Raw genomic sequence first — 21,020 nt, forward strand, 5'->3', positions numbered from 1 at the left:
ACCGAGTGGACTACACTTCCCAGAATGCCCTGAGCCTCTCACCCCGCGGACGCTGGTTTCCAAGGCTCCCGACGCGACGAGACGCGCTCGGACTACGAGTCCCATCATGCCCCGCGCCACCCCGGATGCGGTGGCGGTTCTCGGTCCAGTTCCGGTCGGTGACGCAGTTCCGCTTTGCCGGGCGCGCGGTAGACGTTCTGGACGTGGAGCTCGGTTTCCGCGGCTCCAGAGCCCAGCATGGCCTCCTCACGACCGTCCTCCACGGTACAGAGCGCGCTCTCTCCGCTCGCGCTGGCGGGAAGCGCGGAGTGATTTCTGCAGGATGGGGCTGTAGGAAAACGGGCTGGGGCGGTGGCGGGCTGATGCGGGAGGCTGCGGGACGCCTTCTCCCATAGAGCAGAGCAGCCTTTTCCTGGTTCTTGAGCGCTACCCCATGCTTTAGTTCACGTGCACCTCGCTCACCACACCGCTGAACAGTCCACACCTCCTCCGACTGATCCAGAAACGTAGACCAGAGAGAGAGAGAAGTGTGTGTCTTGGTCAGTCCATGCCAGACCTCGCACTTCTAAATGAGGCCTCTTAACCCCCATGATGTGTGTCACGTCTGAGACTCTGTGAAATACATAGAACAGAAACTTAACTTTGTTGCCCGTTGGCACCGGGTTGGCGCTTTCATTCAAAAGATTTCAGCCAAACCCTTGGTATTTCCCCCGTGATGAGTAATAGTCATAGAAGCCTCCTAAAAACCAAGGAAGACTGCGCTTCCAACCTAAATAAACAGGTCTTAAAGCATCGAAAGAACAATCGCCAAGACACATACATTCACCAGTTTTGTCGACCTTCTGCTTCTTGTCTGCAAAACTTAGTGATTGAGGGACTGAGACAGCCTTCAAATCAGGGGAAACACTAGTGTCCGTCTGGTCTGGCATCTGCTTTCATTTAGGGATTGAAGCTCAGGGTGAACTTGAGAAAACTCAGTCAATTCTAAGCTTAAGCCTTGCTAGATTAATCTGTTATTTGATTTAGCAGGCAACCAAACCTTCTAAGGCACCTGATGACTTAGTTGCTCCCCTTGTGAAGAAACCTCACATCTATTATGGAAGTTTGGAAGAGAAGGAGAGGGAGCGGCTGGCCAAAGGAGAGTCTGGAATTTTGGGAAAAGAAGGACTTAAAGCAGGAATCGAAGCAGGAAATATTAACATAACCTCTGGTAAGATGCAAGCTGAATCGTCCCTTGATGCTCAGGTTTTCTGCAGTGCACACCTTCCTGGACTTAGATATCACTAGTTTAGCGTGAAAAGCTTTCATTGCTTCAGTGACAGACTCCTGTATATGTTGTGTCCCCACCCATAGTATCATTCAGGGAGCGTTTGTTTGTTTTTTAAACCATTTTTAATACAGATTTTTCTTTTTTGAATTAGCAGGCTTTGTGCCAGGAATTAACTCAAGTGTGTATTTGAGCTCAGATGGAGTCTTGGTGCCGTCTGGAGAACTCGCCTACTTCTGACATCGGTTACGACTCCAGTGGCACATGATGGTCTCCCTTATTCCGTTTCCCAGCCATTTTTTTCACCCTTTTAAAAAAACTTTCTAATTGTAAATTGAGGGGAGGTTTGAAATCTAGATTTTTGAAGTAGAAAACTAATAGCTGCTCCTATATTTTGTAAAGTAAGAAATGTAGAAATATGTGAAGTAGAAAATTCTGTCATCTTTATTGATTGGGTGTATATCCACTGAGACACTATAAGAAGGAAAATCTGGCAATCTGTTTCCCCCCCCAAAATTGAGCTGTTGAAAACTCTTGAGAAATTTAATACAGCTATAGAAACACAATTTTCCCCCATAAATGAAACCATGGTATATAAATTGCTTTACAATCTACATTTTTCAATCTGCATACTTTTGAGAGATGGCCTTTTCTTGTCAATAACTAGGAGTTGGCCATATTTTAAAAAAATATTTCCATGCAAATAATGTGCACGTTGCATCTTTTTTTGCAAGTCACACAACCCCCTTGTTTTAGTTTTCTGTGTGTTGTATGATTTATATGCACATGTGCATTATACGTGTTATAGCTTTGAATGATACAGAGGAATATAAAATGAAGACACTGTAGAAAGCCTCTTAACCTTTTGGATTGTTTTTAAACGTAATGACGTCATGAGTTTATTCTGGTTTTTTGGGTTTTTTTGTTTTTTTTTCTGATTTTCCATCCAAATTCTCGTAGTTGGTTTGGGTTTTAAACCCAATTATGATATTATAAAAAGATTTATAAAAAGCTTTTTATAATATAATATAATATTTTAAAAAAGCTTTTGTCGTCATGGGAATCTTATCTTCATGGTAATTGGTTCCAGTTTACTAATTAGATTTGAAAGAGTCCCTATCCTGGGACTGTTTGAGAGAGTAGCATTAGCAACTGTTAAAATAATGTTTCTATTTTATTTCCTGAATACAAGGCTTAGTACCTACTTTGCTAAGGATGTTCTGGGCTCTAATCCCTTCAAAGCGATGTTACATTAGATGAGAAGTTGCCAAAATGGTGGGAACTGTTTTCCTGCCTTTTAAAGCTGTACTTGAATTTTGTGTGTTTGGCTTAATTGACACAACTGCGAACAGTGGGCTCTGTCTATAAAATGCATACTAGACCAGCCGTTGTAAGAAAGGGTCCTTTGTCTGAAGACCTGGTGATCATGCCTGTTGTTGCCTGTTGCTTTCTAGGAGAAGTGTTTGAAATTGAAGAGCACATCAGCGAGAGGCAGGCGGAAGTCTTGGCGGAGTTTGAGAGAAGGAAGCGAGCCCGGCAAATCAACGTTTCCACGGATGACTCGGAGGTCAAGGCTTGCCTCAGAGCCCTGGGGGAACCCATCACGCTATTTGGAGAGGGCCCCGCGGAGAGAAGAGAACGGTGCCTTCCTAACTACTTACTTTTTACCTTTTTGTTGTTGTTTTCCTACGGTCCTGATGATAGATTTGTTGGTCAACACAGCCAACACTTAACAAGACTGCCTCAGATAGTGTTGACCTGTTTATGTTGGTTAGCCCATAATCTGGGCCTTAGCCCAAGAATTATGCCGACCGTTTCTCTTCACAAACTCTGAAGAGGGTGGTAACCTCCACACGCCGCAGCTGGGAGTTGAGTGAGCATTTGTGGTTGAGCTCGGAGAATGTAGGCATCACCTGTATTCCTTGTAAACGGTTTGAGATAATGCTTATAAATGGTTTGGGAGAAGCACCCTCTCCCGTATCCACACCCATCACCACTGCCCCACAACTCCCCTTCATTTTCTTCAAGGGTTTTTTTACATGTACTCTCACAGTTTCGGCCCCTCTTTACTCTGCAGCCCACTGCAGACGGGGGCGTGTGGTGATGTTTGCTTGCTGAGTTGCTCATCATCCTGAAACTGCTGTGTGTCGAGCTCACCAGCCCATCTTTACTAGATACAGCGGTTCAGCCACTTCCCCCTTAGAACCCTCTTCCCGACTCATCAGGCTACATCTTCCCGATCGCCCTCCATCTCGGGCTCGTTCTTCTCTTGCTTTGTAGGCCTCTCTCTATGTTGTGATTCATTGCCCTCATTCATCCTGTGCTCTCCGGGCAGTCAGATCCCGCACCCCCGTGGCTTCGTTTACTATGTATATTCTGATGACCCTCAACAGGTTCTCCAAAGCACCTGAAACTGGACATATCTAAGTTAAACGCCTCTGGTCCCCTCCATGCTAGTCTAGCATCCCTACCATTCAGTAGTTCTCGGCCGGAAGTCATCCTGTTTTCCATTGTGATCGACCAGAATTTAGTCTGTTCTCCTTCAGAGGTGTATCTCCAGCCTCTGTTTCTCTTCCACTATTGCTTTCACGCCTAGACTGTTGTAACAGCCCCGTATTTGCTGTGTGACTCATTGGCTTAAAATCCTTCGGTGTCTTCCCATGACTGTAACTCCACACGATGGTCTACAAGGGCTCCAGCTTCATTTTTCTCTGCCACTCTTCCCCCAGACACTGGCACGATTGTCTTCCGCGAGTACGCAAGCTCATTCCTGTTTCTTCGCTCATTTCTTTCTGATTCCCTTCTTGTCTTAAAGTGTTTTCATTCTTTTGATTTTAGCATAAATGTCACCTCCTCAAAGAAATGTTTCCAAACCCTTCTAACCAAGCTCACGAGTCAATGCCAACTTAAGAGTGACCGTATAGGATGGGGTAGAATTGATCCTGTGAGTTTCCAAGACTGTCCCTCTCTACGGGAGGAGAAAGCCCCATCTTTCTCCTGAGGGGAGACTGGTGGTTTTGAAGTGCTGGCCTTAGAGATCAGAACCCCAGGCATAGCCACCATGCCACCAGGGCTCCTTCCAAATCCCTAGCCCCTGTAAGATTAAGGAACCAGGGAGGAATAATCTGATGAGTGTTTGATTAGTAGTGTAGACCATGGAATATAAAGTTAGCAGTCTGAAATGTAAACCTCCGCCCAAGTTAAACTTTTTTTTTAAGTCAGCCCCATCATAATTGTCTCCAGTAAAACAGGTCATCTTGGGTGAACCCCCAATCCCACAGCCACCATCTTCATTGAAGTCTAACCAGTAGACTCTAGAGGTTTCTGCGACCTTTTCCATGCCTCTTAAACCCATTGACTATCTCTCAGATATAAACTTCCATAGTGTGGCCTGAGGAGCCCTTTGTGGCTGGCCACGTTTTCTGCCTTCTCCCCGCGAGTACACTGCTTATTCTACCCCATCCTCAACTACCTGCAGGTGTTTACATTGCCTAGACTGCCCTTCCTTTCTCATTGCCAGCCCCTTGATCTGACTAATGTAGGGCCCACTGTAGATAGTGCCTCCTCTGGAAGCGTTTCCCTACAATGTTCTCTTCTTCTTAAATAATGTGTCTACATATACCGCTCAGTGACCTTGGTTACATTTTTGTTACAAGGTGTCAACATTTTCATTCTTTCTGGTTTAAGTGTCTAGTTTCCTTGCTTTCTCCTCATTCTTTTAGAGCAAGGGTGTCAAACTGGTGGCTCACGGCTCGCATGCAGCCCCTGAGGTAATTTTTTTGTGGCCCACGATGCTCTGAAATAAAATTAAAATAGAAAAAAATGTTATGAAGAAAATAGCACTTAGGGGAGATCGAGGCAATACCGTACACACAATTCCCTTGTTACATTTTATTTCAGAGCATCGTGGGCCACAAAAAATTACCTCAGGGGCCGCATGCGGCCTGCGGGGCACCAGTTTGCCACCCCTGCTTTAGAGTAATAAAGACCATTTTTTAAAAGGCACACAGTACTCAGGAGCGATGCTTATTTTACGAGCCATTCTGTTATTTAGCTAAAAGGTGCCCACAGAATACAGCTCCAGTTCAAGGGTTAAGTGAATCTCAAGGCACTAGTCTAAGAGTGAGCCCACTCGTCTCAGCCAGTCATTAAGTCTCGACTTTGAAGAGATTCACTTCTGCTCCACCACTATTATTTCCTGTCCTACCCCCAAACGGTGAAATCAAGGACTAATGCCTTCTGCTACCAGTGTCATTGTGTATTGAGCACCTTTGTGAGTGTCTGACATATGATGGCATTGCGTGAAGTTGGCTGTCTTTACAGGCCAAGTGGTACCAGCATAGGGGTTAGTTCACTCTAAGCTGAAGAGGGTAATTGCTTATGTTTGTATTGGGGGAACCTTCAAATGGGACGGAGTGGAAGACGTTTAGGCATGACCCCTGGACTCTTAAAGAAGGATGCTATAGGGCTGGACGTGAGGGAGGAGGGGAGGCTTGCTATTTCCTCACAGATATTCTCACGTCTTATCTGACTGTTTAAATTCTCATCTGTCTTGTTACAGATTAAGAAATATCCTGTCAGTGGTTGGTACTGATGCCTTAAAAAAGACCAAAAAAGATGATGAAAAATCTAAGAAGTCCAAAGAAGAGGTAAACTATGCCCATGGTTTTTACACCATAAACATGAAGGAAAGGGGGAAATGCCCCCCCACCCCCCACCATGGTTGGCTTTGCTGGAGGGTAGAGGGAAGTGCCTTTGGAGCCTCCTTCAGGATTAGTCATGAGCAGTCTTTTGCCCTATCTGTGGAGACAGGGAGACAAAGGAGTTTTCCACTGAAGAAGGAGCCATGGTGCTCTCACCATGAGCTTTAACCAGCAGCGAGACGTGGTGGAAACGCTCTGCTCGTATGCATCCAGTCTGCGATGGCACTCACCCCCTTCCTTCTTCCTGGGCAGTTGCAATGAAGTGACGCGGGGGGGTGGGGGGTGGGGGGGGTGTTCATCCTTCATCTGTTCTCCATTTGCTTTGCAGTATCAGCAGACCTGGTACCATGAAGGGCCAAATAGCCTAAAGATCGCCAGGCTCTGGATTGCCAATTACTCACTGCCCAGGTAAAGGGAGCCTGGAGTAAAAGGCTCCAAGTGTACGTGTCCTCTCGGGTGACGATCTATTTGGGGTGGAGTTAGGACTGTGGACGCTTGTTGACAACGCACCTCGTGCTGACGTGGTGTGTGTCACAGGGCAATGAAACGCCTGGAAGAGGCTCGTCTCCACAAGGAAATACCGGAGACAACGAGGACCTCTCAGATGCAAGAGCTGCACAAATCTCTTCGGGTAAGACAGTTACCCAGTGTGCCGACAGTGTACCGATCCTCAGTGTTGGTTCCAGCTTCTCCGTGGGCCACCTCGAGAAGGGTGACAGCGACACGCTCTGTTGCGGTGGTGTCAAGTGCTGCCCGGGCTGACTCCATGTGGTCAAGGAGAGCTGTGCATGGGCTCTCCCCGCGCTTCCTTGTAATGCCCATACAACTCAAAGACAATGCTCAGGATGACAGGTTTACTGTGGGCGTTAACAGGATACAATTCAGGTGGAAATGCTCAGGCGAGAGTTACTTGTCAGGACACATTGCAGGACAGTGCTGCTAATAATGCTGGGGGTGGGGATGGCAGGGGAGCCACTCTGGTCGAAGCATAAACAGGGCACTCAGCTCCAGCTCTGTGGGCTAGCAAGCAGCTCCCCCAACTGAGTGTCCAGAGGCTCTTCACAAGCCAGCCTCCTGCTCCCAAGCACTCTGCTTTACTTGCCGGGTGTGCTGGGAAGTCCCCAGCTCTGGCTCCGGTTCTGCTGCTGCTCTGATGGTATAGCTGTCTTCTGCGCAAGGATCTCAGGTGTAGAAAGACACGCTCCACTCCTGGTTGTTGCTGGTATGGCATCTCCCTGCTGCTTCTCAGAGTGCTTGTTTTATTTATACCCAGCAGGGTGGCAATCCCAGTGGATCCTATGAACAGTTCCTCTGGGGTGAATCTTATCAGCGCCTTCCCCACCTCCTTATCCATACCCATCCTGGAAAAGGTCGCTTGGGGGCCCTCCAGAGACTTTGGCTAGCAGAACTGCATGAGATAACTCCCTACACCTACAAAGATAGGAACGCCGAAGAACTCTTGTATTAGCCCATGAGTAGTGATTGCTATTTTGTTTTCTTTTTCAGTCTTTGAACAACTTCTGCAGTCAGATTGGTGACGATCGGCCTATCTCCTACTGTCACTTTAGTCCCAATTCTAAGATGCTGGCCACCGCTTGCTGGTAGGTTCCATTTTGCAGTGACTTTTTTCTTCCTGGTGAGGGGAGAGATTTTCTTTTAGGCTACCTTTAGTCTTAGAAGGAGCTCTGGTGGGGTAGTAGTTACCCATTGGGCTTCTAACCCAAGGTCTGCAGTTCAAAACTACCAACCACTCTGCAGGAGAAAGCTAGGACTTTCTACTCCTGTAAAGAGTTAGAGTCAGGAACTCCCAGGGGCAGTTCTACCCTGCTCTCTCGGGTCGCAGTGAGTCAGCATGGACTCGATGGCAGTGAGTCGGCTTTGGTTTTCAGTCGGATGTCTATTTCCACTTCCTCTTCTTGTGCTGCTCAGGATTGTCCTGGACTTGATTGAGAAGAGAGGCTGGTGCTGTGCTCAGTATATTTTAGAAGGTGCTCCTTGTTTAGTGCCTCTTGCTGTTCACGAAGACCCCAAAGACTTATGATGTGTTGACAGTAGTTTTTGGAGCAGGCCAGATGGTGAACTTATAGACCAACTAATAGCCACACCTCAGCACAGTGTTCCTTTTTAGTTAAGTTTCCCTGGCAAGAGACTTCTGTAACCTTTAGTGTCCTCATTTATAAAACATTTTGCCTGAATAGCGCTTGGTCTGTAGAAAAAGACTCAGCAGATATTAATTACTGTTTGCACATCATTTTCTGCTTACCATCCCGTATGCACAAACCTCCGAGAATGCAGATTGTCACTGTGGGGGGCTACGTCCTGAGAGAAGAACATGTATGTGCCGGAGCTGCTCCGGGGGCAGGGGCAGGCTTTACCCAGGAGATGGCGCTAGCTTGCCAAGTTTGTGTTGCCTGCAGAGGAAACTAGAATTGAGAATTGCCTGCCTTAGCTACCTCCAGTCTTGTAGAAAGATCTTTGAGCTAATCAAAACAAAAGTAATTTGTTGGAAATGTTTCCAAATAAAAAGTTATAAGTACTATGCAAATAACAGTTATTTTTATGTTTAAGGCATTGGTGTTACTGCTATTATGATTATTGTTAATATGTGGTCTAATTTCTCCTACCTCCCCGTGCAAATTGGTCTGAAAGTTAGGGAAACCTGTGCAGCCCTTCCGACGGCTGGTTAGAAGGTCCCAGTTTGATTTTTCTATCGGCCACTGTAACGCTTATTAGGGTGATAAGAGATGGTCCTTTAGTAATGTTACCAAGGTACCTTTTCCTTCCCAGACCAACCCTGGCTGAGATGCTTTCCTTTGTATTTGATAGGAGTGGGCTCTGCAAGCTCTGGTCTGTTCCCGATTGCAACCTCCTTCATACTCTTCGAGGTAAGTTCGAATCATGTTTAAACTCTTAATCTTTCCCAAGTGAGCTCGGTCGAGCAGTAAAACGCTGCCTGAGACGATGCTCAAAACAAGCACACACAGTTTTCTGGGTGCTCCGGCCCAGACCTGTGGGCCCAGCACACACAAAATAAATTCTTGGTTTATTTTTCTCTGACAAGGATGGAATGTAATGAGTCCTTACACATTTAATTTTTCTCCTGTGCCAGCAAGCCCTGGCATTTTATAGTCTAAACAAAAATTATGTGTATAAGGACTCAGGACATTCCATCCTTGTGATCAGAGAAAAACCAGCGTCTTTTGGTTTTCTGGTTGTTTAAGTGTGATTTGGGTGAACGGTTACAGAACACATTGATTTTCCACTCAACTCACATGCATTTGCTCCGGGCTTTCACTGCAATACCCACGACGTCATAGCACTCTTCCCGCCTCCTGTCTGCATTTCCCAGGTCCCGCTGTGCTTTCCCTTCCTGCCTGCTGAGCTTTACCTCTGGGCAAAGACTACGCTTCTCACCTTGTGTGGTGGTCTGCTCTAAGGAGTACATACCTCCCTGATGTTCGTTTCACCTTGTAGGCTGAAAGTTGAACCAAGGACGTGGGGTCAGGTCTAAGCTTGCAGGGTGCCTAGGGGCCTTGTTCTCAGGGGCTTCGGCAGTGTCTCTTTTATCGGTAGACCTGGTCATTTTTATGCTCTGGGACCTTGTTCCGCAGTTTCCTCCCACTCTGTGCCTGGCTCCTGTTGTTAGCCTTTCCAGCAGTCAGCAGTGGTGGCTGGGCACCATCTAGTTCTTCTAGTCTCAGGGTCCTACAGGCTGGTGTTCCCTTGGTCCACGACTCCTTTGGACTGTTGTTTCCTTGTGTCTTTGACTTTCTACACTCTGCTCTGCTCCAGACAGGGAAGGGCCGATAGTAGCACCTTGGATGGCTGCTCACAACTTGTAAGGCTTCAGTTGCCACACTCCAGAGTAGGATATAGGACGTTGTCTAGTGTCCCCCGAGACTATGGCCCTGAGATTCAGGTCAGTCCCGGTGTTTGGTTAAGGCGTTTTCGTACCGTAGCCGTGCTCTCCTATCTTCGTGGATAGGTATTCGAGGGGCTTCAAAAAGTTAATGGAAGCATTCCACTTACCTTTCGATTCCATTTTTCTTGAGCTTTTTAGATCCCGCTCAAGTACACATGTAGAAATCCCCTGCCTCTGTCGGTGCGTGTCCTCATTTGGCCATCAGTGTATCCACTCATGAGTTACTGTTGCTACTGTTGAAGGATTGTGTGTGTGATCGTAATTACCGTGGACTCAGATGCAGTGTCTCACACTGCCTTCGTCGGTCTAGGCTGGCTTCATCCACAGTGTGCACTGCTTCTCCCTTTGCCCGAGCTAAAACGGGACTGCTCTCAAGTGACCCTGAAGTCAGTCACGCATGTCTTGACTTTTTAAAGTGCTGAGCTCACACAGTATTTGTCGCTTTGTGATGAACTTGTTGCACTCAGCACAGGACCCTCTAGGTTTGCCCGAGTCAGGAGGTGTGTCATCGCTTCATCCTTTTTCTTCACTGAGTCTTCCCGTGTGTGGGCACCATTGTTCTGTTGATCCTTTCAGCCGTCGTGTGGGTCTTCCTTTTCCTAAAATGTAGCCTACTCACAGACTCGTAGATTTACTATTGCTGAGATGTCAAAACCACATAAGTAGTGTAGATATTCAACTATTCTCCACCAAAATCCCAACAGCCCTCTTTGTGGAAACGAAAAGGCCAGTCCTCAGATGGAGATGGAGCTGCAAGGAGTCCTGGTTAGCCAGAGAAAGCGACCTTGGGAAGGAAGGACAAAGTGTGTCAAAGCATAGCCCACAGCGACAACAGTTAGAGCCCTCTGCTGCTGCTGCTGCCGCGAGACACATGTAGTGGAATAGAACTGAGAGTCCGAAGTGAACCTGTACTTGATTTTCAACAAGGAGGTTAAGTCCATTCGGTATGGCAAGAATAGTTTAATAAATGATGAGGCAGTAGCAGAGATGGAATCCACATGGGCTGGGTTATATTCTTGAAAGGTTTTCGTTTGAAAGCTCTCTTCTGTAGCTCCGTCGGGCCTCCTAAAGAGAAGATAGAACACGAGAGAGGCCTCATGTTATGGAGGAGGGAGGGGCAAACTCTCTCCAATAGGCAAATGAATAGAGACCAGTGCTTGGTAACGGCCGTTGAAGGCAGGTGAGAGGAGAGGAAAGGAAGACTGGTTTCCTGCCTGGAGGCCCCCCGAGCTTCTCCAAGGGTGATGTTTGAGTGGTGTGATGAACATGCTGACACTGTACAAGTGTTCTGTTCCATATGTATTCCACATATATGATTTAAATAGTTCATGGTTTCAGAGTGGAATCGTCCCTTTCACTCTATTTGCACGTTTCCTGCAGCTCTCTACGACGTACCTGTATCCTTCACCAGACTTCGTATTTGCACTCAGGTTACCAGGGAGTGTGATGTTTGAGCCCTTGGTTGCTAACTAAGAGATTGGCAGTTCAAGCCCATGAAGCGGTTCTGTGGAGGGAAGACCTGGCAATTTGTTCCCATAAAGATCACCGCTAATTTGTCACATGGGATCTCTACAAGTCACAAATCAAAAACCCAACTGCACTCACGATAAGGAAGCAAGAACCAGTAACTTTCATCTCTGACATTCTTTCAGGCCATAACACAAACGTCGGAGCGATTGTATTCCATCCCAAATCCACAGTCTCCTTGGACCAGAAGGATGTCAACCTGGCCTCATGTGCTGCTGACGGTTCTGTGAAGCTTTGGAGCCTGGACAGGTACTTACACCATTCTGCTGTCCGTATATGATCATTAAAGCAAACCACTGTCCTGATTGGCCCTTAGGAAGTGAAATCCTGACATGTGACCCAAGAAATGCTTCAAGCGTCAAGGCAACACTGTGAACGTAGAATGGAAAATATCTTTCTAGTCCTTTTGTCACCAGAGAAATTGTGCCAGATTTTTTTACATGTTAAATTTGGACCAGGTGCTACTGTGTGCAGCTGGTCATTCAGGGAAGACCCTCCCGTGCTCTCACACAGTGTATTGACTTGGAGAGTGAACCACTTGGGAGATTGATGGCAGATCATGCCGTCGGTGGTCTGCCTGCTCCTTGCAAACAGCGCCAGGGGAGAGGACAGTGAGGCTCCGTCTGGCAGCTTTGCCAAAGAAGTGAGGTCTCCTCCCAGCAGCCTCAACCCTGACCTGCAGTGATTTCTGGTTTTTATGTGCTGCTTATGATCAGTGTATTGTTCCCTCCCAAATTTTGGGAATTGTTGAACAGAAGACATCCCAGATTCAATTGTTTGGTTTTCTTTCTCTGGGAAAACACAAAGACTTTTATGACGGGATTTTTCTTCTTTTTTTTTAAGCTAATTAGTATTTGTATTCCTTGCCAGACAGGATCTTACCTGTGAGTAGTGCAAGTTTTAATTGGCTTTGGTAATACTTAGCAATATTTATTCCCCTGGGGCTCCGATTAGGTCTACGTAGGCACATTGACAACGCTCCCTTTTTAATTGCCCTCTTTAGGGTTCTTGTTTATTTCCTTTGGCTGGTGGCTCCGGTCTTTCGCTGGTTGCTGGGTAGCAGAATTTAATGGCCACGGAAAGACGACAAGGCTTCTATTTAGGAGTTTCTTTTTCCATTTGAGTCCTTGAACAGGCACAAGTTTGGGAAGGAGTTATCTGTCGTGTGTACACCAAAATGGTTTCATTTTTCCATCGCCACGTCTCCGCCGGAGTGTGTTTTCTTTCTAGAATCCAGACGCCACTGTACTTCGGCGCGGACCATATTGGTTATTATATTAAAGTGTCCTTAATCTTCCATGACCCTAAATAGCACCGTATTAAGGGTTTTATTGTAACACAGTGAGTTAAAGTAGAAAAGACTGCTTATCAGCCTGCAGTGGGCATTCTTGCCCATTGGGCATATGAAATAGTCCCAATGTCTTAAAAACCTTGGGGAGTGACTGAATTCTTGTTAGCCTTGCTTTAACAAACCTGAGGTTTCGTTACAAATTAGCCTTTGGCGTGGTATAGAACGGTGTGCCTGTACACAGCAGTGAGTCAGTGTTACGTGGCTGTAAGATGTTTATGGGCTGTGCTGTGCTTGCTTCCTTTCCAGTGATGAACCGGTGGCAGATATCGAGGGCCATACAGTGCGCGTGGCCCGCGTGACGTGGCACCCCTCAGGACGCTTCCTGGGCACCACCTGGTGAGCCGTATTGCTGTCACAGGGTCACAGCCGCCCAGCGGCACCCTGTCAGCTTGTTATAATTATCCCTGCGCGTACCGGTGAGATGCAGTATTAGAGCAGAGATCTTCAACTGCAGTGAATTAGAACCAGAAAAGAAAACATGGTGCTCTAAGGCAGTGGTTCTCCACCTTCCTCAGACTGCGACCCATTCATATAGTGCCTCTGGTGGTGGTGACCCCCTACCATACCATTATTGGCGTTGCTACTTCATCACTGTCATTTTGCTACTGTTAAGAACCGTCATGTAATTATCTGATATACAGGATGTATTAGGCGGCCCCCGAAGGGGTTGTGGCCCACAGGTTAAGAACCTCTGCTTTAAGGGTTAAGAGTCTGCTTTGAAATTGCAGTGCATCTGAAATTTCAAAGTTTCTACTGGCCTAGAAACTAGAGTTTTCATTTTTCTCTTTCTTGAGCAATAGTAAAGGGCTGCTTGTGTTTGGGTGCACATCTCTTGCTTACAAATCATTCTCTTTTTGCTTCTCAAGTTCAGTGACAAGAGCCCTGTGTTTATGAGTTGGGCTATGATCTGCATGGTCGGCAGTTCAAAACTAGTAGAAGCTCCAAGGGAGAAAGCGGCTTTCTGCTCCCGTAAAGCAGTTACAGTCTTGAGACCCACAGGGAAGTTGCTGTGAGTCAGCACTGACTCGATGGCAGTGAGTTTTTGTTTTGGGGGTTTTGTTTTTTAAGTTCAGTGAGACCAGAGTCTATTAGAAACCTGGTGTCATGGAGTTGAAGCTAACATATAGTGGCCCTAGAGAGTGTTTGCAAGACTAACCTTTATAGAAGCAGACAGCCTCGTCTTTCTCCCCATGAAGTGGTTGATGAGCCTACCCTCCAACTGTGGTTAGCAGACCAACACTTATTCCAAGGCCCCAGCAGGGCTCCTGAGAACTGCGGTATAATTTACATACTGTGGATTGGATATAGCTGAAGAATACAGTGTAATTACTTTGAGGACCTCACGAAAATTGTTTAACCACCTACGTGCTGGGCTCCTGCTGTACTCTGTTTATAGATAGATCTGTGATTGGTTTGTGTGTGTCCCACATCATTGGAGTCCTATAAAATGTGTCAAGGAGCCCTGGTCTCAGGGATTAATGAGTTTGGCTGCTAACCAGAAAGCCTGTGGTTCAAACCCATCAACTGCTCTGCGGAAGCAGGACGTGGCTTCTGTTTGCTTAAGATCCAGGCTATAACGGAATGAGTTCAGTGAGTGAAGGGACGTAACAGGGACTGAGGGCAGAAAGGTGGCAGAATCTGCGAGGCCAGTGTTGATGCAGTCTGCCCTTGAAGTCACCACTGGACCTTACGGGAACTGCATCTGGTTTCCAGGCGATAGCACAGGTTTAGTTGTTGATGCACAAGGAATTTCTCGTTAATATGGTTGTAGGAGTGGTTTCAGAGGTGTAATTTCAGTTACAACTATTTACAGAGCCTTGTACATTGTAGGAAGTTACGTGCCTGCTAGTTGATGGTTAATTTGCTCTTTGTAGCTATGACCGCTCCTGGCGTTTGTGGGATTTGGAGGCTCAAGAGGAGATCCTGCATCAGGAGGGCCACAGCATGGGTGTGTATGATATTGCCTTCCATCAAGATGGCTCTTTGGCTGCCACTGGGTAAGGCCTCTTCCACATAGCCAGGGCGGTCAGTAGTCCCACCTCTTACGTAGACCTGCTTCCGTGGACACATGATTCCAAGCGTTTGTTTATAAATTACTGTTTTAGGGGACTGGATGCCTTCGGTCGAGTTTGGGACCTGCGTACGGGACGTTGCATCATGTTCCTAGAGGGCCACCTGAAGGAAATCTATGGGATCACCTTCTCCCCCAATGGGTAAAAGGAGCTCCCTGGACGCGGGTAGGGAGGGTTCCTGGTCAGAAGAAAGTCTTTGTCTTTCTCGTGTTGATACTACGCCTCGTCCACAGTTACCACATCGCAACGGGCAGTGGTGACAACACCTGCAAAGTGTGGGACCTGCGACAACGGCGCTGTGTCTACACCATCCCTGCCCATCAGAACTTGGTGACTGGAGTCAAGTTTGAGCGTAAGCTTCCCTCCTGTTTGAAACCTAATCACGAGACACCTGAGTAGAAACAGAGGTTGAGATTGTCCGACCCTAGAATACAGGTCCAGCTGTAGCTTAACCAGGACATGGCACGCACAGGAGAGATTTAGACTGTTAGAGAAGCGCATTACAATGACCACCTCAATGCCCTGTCTTTAGGCCGAGATGGCTCCCATCGCCAGAAAGTAGACTTCCATGAGTGTGTAGCTTGGTTCTTTTCTCCATGGAAGAATTTACTATTCTGAACAGATTGTCTATCGGGGGAAGAGCCAAAGACCTTAAAAATATTTCTCCCCTGAAGTCTGCCTTTTAGTGTTCTCCTTCTGCTGGAATCCCGGTGGGACCAGAGAACCAGTGTTGGATTTTCCTGAATGTGGAAATGACATTCCAACTGTTCTATTGTCCCAAATTTCACCTTGATGACAATCGTGAAACATCTGACTGTTTCACAACATGAACGACAGATCGGACGGGAACGACCATGGGCGATAGACTGTGAAGGTTCAGGTTGTAGGTCAGGCTGGTTTATGAGCCACGGTGGTTTAACGGTGCTCTAATGGTGTCATCACTCCCCACTTTCACATAGGCCGGTTTTTGCATGAAGATCTTTGTGCTCTTGTTCCTACTCTCTTGAATGCTCAAGTCCCACAAGCGGCTTTCCTTCCCTCCTGTAGCTACCCACGGGAGCTTCTTGCTCACTGGCGCTTACGACAACACGGCCAAGGTTTGGACCCACCCAGGCTGGTCCCCCCTGAAGACTCTGGCTGGCCATGAGGGCAAAGTGATGGGCCTGGACATCTCTTCCGACGGGCAGCTCATAGCCACTTGCTCATATGACAGGACCTTCAAGCTCTGGACGGCTGAATAGACGAGGCTGTGGACGCAGGACTCTGGAACATCAAGCTCTACATTAAGGGCCATTTTCTTCAAAAGAAAGGATTGGTGTGTTCTGTCCTATCATGTTCTTTGGTCTGGTTTGGTTTTGGTTTGAACCACCTACCATGTGTATAGACCTTCAGTAGAATTTTAATGTCAGCCCTCATTCCTGGCAGGCAGCCTAGTCCCTAGGGGATGATGTCCCCCCTTGTTGAAATTTTAATTTTCATCTTCAGGCCCTGGCATGAATTTTATAAACCTCGTTTTTATAATCCTTCATTTGAATGCCCTGTTGCCTCCCACACAATACTCAGGACTGTGACTGACTTCCTCCCTTTTTCATTCCTGAAATGTGGCTCTCTGTGCCGTGGCACATGCGGCAGGACTGCCTGGCACCCAGCTAGCCAGGGGGCTGCTCTGTTTCCTCAAATCCCTCCAGGAAGGGGGTCCCTGACCGCACACTCGTGAAACAGTGCCTGCCTGGACACAACTCGGCCTCTCTTCCACCGTGAGAAGGGGTGCAGCAGCCGGCCGTGAGGGTGCCGATGGCTCTGCAGGAAAGCAGACTTCACCTCTTCCTGTTGGGTTCACTGGGGATGCCAGCGCGTCCGGAAGCTCCGCCCTGGATGTTTGCCTTGTCAGACCAGGTCTCACTTGGCTGTGTGTTTGGTGCTACCCACAGGCCACCGTGTCAGGATTCAAAGAAATCCATAGAAAGAAAATATGGTGTTTATTGTGTGAGCTTTTTCGGTTGGATAATTAAAAGGTAGTATCCTTCATGCTGAGTGAAAAAAAAAACAACCTAGTGAGTATTCCTGAACAAATTGTCCCCATTTATTTTGCCCTTACTACAGAGTTCAATCCTGTTATGAAAAGTGCCCTTCAAAGAATTCTTCTCTAGAGTGAAATCATTTCAAATCCTAGCCATGGAACTATAGAGATCCCCATTCTTTGGTTTGGGATCTAACACATCTGAAAAGTTCCTTTCTCCAATTTCTGCATACTTACTGAGCGCTCTGGTAAGACAAACAAACGCATTGCCATAGCTCGATCTGACTAGAGTGACCCTGTAAGACAAGGTAGAGCTGCCCCTGTGGGTTTCTGATAACTCTACAGGAGTAGAAAGCTCTGTCCTTCCACAGAGAAGCCTGTGGTTTCAAACTGCTGACCCTGCGGTTAGCTGCCCAACAGGGAACCCACTAGGCCACCAGGGCGCCTCTGCTACCTGTGTACTGGTTTTACAGTAACAGTACTCAACTGTGTCCATGTACTAGTTTTAAAATAATACACATGACTGTGTTTGTGTGCAGTTTGGACACAGTATGCTAACCAAGGTGGCCAGAATTTCCCAAGGTTACGCGATTCGTTTCCTTTGACTTGCCCCTTCTCAGATCTTTGCTGGAGAGATTGAGAGGCTGCACTTGGGTAAGAAGCAGTTCACCTGAACCGTGGGCAGAATCAGTGTCTTGTGGAATGTCATCACTGCAAAAAGACATCATTATGAAAAAGCAGTTGACCAAGAAACTAAGTATTTCATGGCAATGGGGAGGCCAGCAGACAACTGAGGATCCCGGGTTAGTAACTTGCTTAAAATTACCCAGCTAGTAAGAAGAGCCAGGATTTGAAGTCTTTTCTCAGAGAGTTTGTGATCCTAATGAAAAGATTTAATAGGACTTAACAGTATATATGCATCCTGGTGGTGCAGGGGTTAAAACATTTGGCTGGGAGCCAACCAACCAGTCGGTGGTTTGAGCCCATTTGTTCCACAGGAGGAAGATGGGGTAGAGGACACCAGTACTGATGACAGCCTTTGAAACCAGTGGGACAGTTCTACTACGCCTTACAAGTCTCTGGGTCTGAGTCAGCTCGGCAATGGGTTTTTAGCTCTGAGTATATTGACAACTGGCCAGAGAAGATCAGTCCAACCAGTGTTCCCTGCTTTCCATAAGAAATGTGCTCTTTTGACCGAGTTCATGCTAAAGGGTGTCGGTTGTACTTCTACCTGAGGAACTTATGCAGGGCCTGTAGTGATTCTGAACAGGATAACCATTTGCATTTGGGGACAGATGACAGTAAGGTGTGTGAAACTGTCTTAAGTGCCATATGTAGAAGCCTTAACAGACCTAACCATCAGGACCATAAGCCACCCCTTCACTGGGGTACCAAAGAGGGTCCCACACATTCCCACAGAAGCTTAGGACGGTTTGGCAAACTTCTGAGATGGAAGAGCCAATCTGTCCCCCACAACCATTTAAAAAATACTCAAAAGCCATAAACATTTTTACAAACAAATGTGATCACCATGCTCTCCAGAGCCACATGTATGTACCTAAAGAGCCAACTGCGGTTCTTGAGCTGCCATGTTCAACCCCACCTATAGGAGGCTGGTACTTCAAAGGTCAGAGTTTCTGAATGCAGAAATGGAAGACACTATAATGTTCAATGTGTCCGTCCATGCCTCAATGCTCACCCCAAGGTCAGCAATTTGAAACTACCAGTCACTCCTCCGTGAGAGAAACTTGAGGCTTTCCACTCCTATTAATTGCTAGTTTTGTCAACATTATTTGTTGAAATTTAAACAGAAAACACAAGCATGGTTAATGACTCAATTTTTAATTTACATTTACTTAAAAAAAAATTTTGAAATTAAAAAAAAAAGTTAGTCTCAGAAACCCACGAGGGTAATTCTACTCTGTCCTGCAGGGTTGCTATGAATCCAAATAAAAAGCCCACCACTCATATCTCATTTGTATCCCAGCCTCTTTTAAGAGTCTAGGTTCTATTTGGACTGAAAGGACTCCACCACTCACTAGCCTTGTGCCCTTGAACAAAGCAGCTCAACTCAGAGAGCCTCATGGTAGGGCTTCCTGGAATGCAGACGCCAGTGCGCCTTCCCAACCTTCCCAAGCCCCATGCGTCTTTGATGACGGGCTGAGATCACTACCTGACTCGCTACAACGTTAAGGAACAAGGATATGTAAAGAAATTAAGTCAGTGGGGAGGCTATGTCCCAGCTTTAGTGTAATTATCTTCAATGGCATAAATAGAGGTAGGTGCTAGTTCCCTAGCGGGATATGTAGGCAGATTAGGTAATTGGGAAATTTTCTTCACATTGGACCATACAACAGTTTGACTTTACTAAATATGAGCTTCATGTATTTTGAAATACCTTGTACATTGACCCTTAAGAGAGATTTCTAGACATTAGTTCCATTATGCTCACAAAATATTTAGAGCGAATTAACCCAGCTCAGTTTTGGGACTCTCAAAGCTTACTCAACAAAAAAAGCAGCCCAAAACTGGCTTTTCCGATTCTGCTGGTGGTGTAACCAGCACAAACGCCCAACTTCTAGGGTAGTTTTCATTGCTTCCTAGTTCCGGTGCAAAGTGAAAACCAGCGTCTCCCCTGCCTGCTGGGATGGGAGCAGCAGCTTCCCTTCAAATGCTAGAGTGATGTGGCGGTGCCTCGCACAGGAGGCAGCTCTAGCCTAGCACACTCAGCCGGGTCTTGGCACTTACCAGGAGGAAGAAAAGGGCCTCCCTCTAGTTCCCAGATTTCTTTTAATCCGCTGACCCCGACTTCGTGCAACTTTCTGTATGAGGGGATAGTAAAACATGGAACTGAAGGACAATGGGATTTTTCCATGAACTTCTGTCATTCCCTGCCTTTCCCCAATCACATTTAAAATCACAGGCTCCATCAACCACATGCTGCCCAGCAGTTCTGTACAAGCAGCAGCAGAATGAATGATCCTGCCCTGCTGGTGAGGGCTCTTTGCCACCCTCTGGTCACAGATTACCCTATCCTCCATAACCCAGTTCCCATTCAGCCCAGTAGGTGGGGCTCAAGTGAATGAAAGTGCGCCAGTGAAGGAAGAGATGCAGACCACTTTCACAGGCTGGTGGCGAGGCACCCATTGAGAAAGGGACCGGGGAGACATACTTGCCCACAGAAGGACAAACTCACGTCCTACAATCATCAAAGTGTAATAAAAACCGAGCCCACCATTGTGAACAGAGGTCAAGGCAGCTCCAGGGAGAAAAGCAACTAGGGCTGGGCTGGGCAGGCCGTGGACCCATTGTCCAGTCCTGTGGCACAGCCCGCTGTGTAGCTCCGTGGTAGCTTCTCTGCCCTTCCCTGACCCCATGGTCTGTGCCCAGAGGCCCTTCTGCAGCCTCTGCCAGCCTTTTGGCTTTCAGGGGCTCTTGGGATGCTCACTCTTCCCAGGAGCAGACGCCTGGTCCAGGTGATCTCTGGGCTGTAACGTGAACACTACTACCGTCTGCCCAGCCCCAAGGGTGAGTCTCTGAGCAGCAACCGAGGAGGGCTTGGTTCCCTGCTGGGGTGCAGTGTGTTCACCCCATGCCCCAGAGGAACTGCTTGGTCCAGAAGATGGAGAAGATGAGCAGGAGCAAGACACTGAGGATGACGGCCAACAGGTAGGCAAAGATGCGGAACTGGGGGTTGCGGACGCACTCCCGCAGGGAGTAGTGACTCGGGATGGATGCCACCACGGTGGCAGGCGCCGTGTCCTGCGGGGGCCGGGCGGGGTTGGGAGGCTCGGGGCCAAGGTCCAGGGTGTAGACCCGGGGCTGGCGCAGGAAGTAGCGGCTCTTGGGCTGGTCCTTGAGGCAGAGCTGGCGGCCTTCCAGGATGACGTGGTGGGGCTCCAGGCGGAGCAGGGTGAGCATGGCCGTGTCGGTGGGGAGGTCGGTGACGGGCTGCCCCGAGGCCAGCACCGTGGGCTGGCGGCAGAGTGGGCACAGCAGGCGCCGCCGCGCCGGAGTCACCAGGCTGAGGTGGGCCAGGCATTCCACGCAGAAGGAGTGGTAGCAAGCCAGCACTTTGGGGGTGTGGAAGGTGTTGTTGAAGGCGTTCCAGCAGACGGGGCACTCGGCCTCGGGCTCCCGGCCTCGCTGCTCGGCCAT

At 47.7% G+C, this 21,020-nt stretch overlaps 2 protein-coding genes across 3 annotated transcripts; one reads left to right on the top strand and one right to left on the bottom strand.

The window, feature by feature from the left end:
* Window positions 1-181: 181 nt before the first annotated feature.
* On the top strand, window positions 182-16,868 carry PRPF4 (pre-mRNA processing factor 4). Of its 2 annotated transcripts, none has more exons than XM_004712532.2 (14): window positions 182-264; window positions 1,027-1,210; window positions 2,722-2,908; window positions 5,829-5,916; window positions 6,299-6,378; window positions 6,508-6,601; window positions 7,477-7,571; window positions 8,797-8,855; window positions 11,545-11,668; window positions 13,017-13,106; window positions 14,645-14,767; window positions 14,876-14,983; window positions 15,076-15,194; window positions 15,890-16,868. In XM_004712532.2, exons 1-14 carry the CDS (start codon window positions 238-240, stop codon window positions 16,081-16,083), a joined length of 1,572 nt encoding a protein of 523 aa, XP_004712589.1. In that variant the 5' UTR covers window positions 182-237; the 3' UTR covers window positions 16,084-16,868. The 2 variants fall into 2 exon arrangements, with proteins under 2 accessions (XP_004712589.1, XP_004712590.1); XM_004712533.2 differs by having other exon boundaries at window positions 203-264; window positions 1,030-1,210.
* Window positions 16,869-20,029: 3,161 nt separating this feature from the next.
* On the bottom strand, window positions 20,030-21,020 carry RNF183 (ring finger protein 183). The gene has a single exon (XM_004712534.2). The coding sequence runs from the start codon at window positions 21,018-21,020 to the stop codon at window positions 20,448-20,450; it is 573 nt and encodes a 190-aa protein (XP_004712591.1). The 3' UTR covers window positions 20,030-20,447.

This window comes from Echinops telfairi, unplaced genomic scaffold (genome assembly GCF_000313985.2).
Source record: "Echinops telfairi isolate 266 unplaced genomic scaffold, ASM31398v2 ScPeMD7_7410;HRSCAF=8448, whole genome shotgun sequence".
NCBI classification, from domain to species: domain Eukaryota; kingdom Metazoa; phylum Chordata; class Mammalia; order Afrosoricida; family Tenrecidae; genus Echinops; species Echinops telfairi.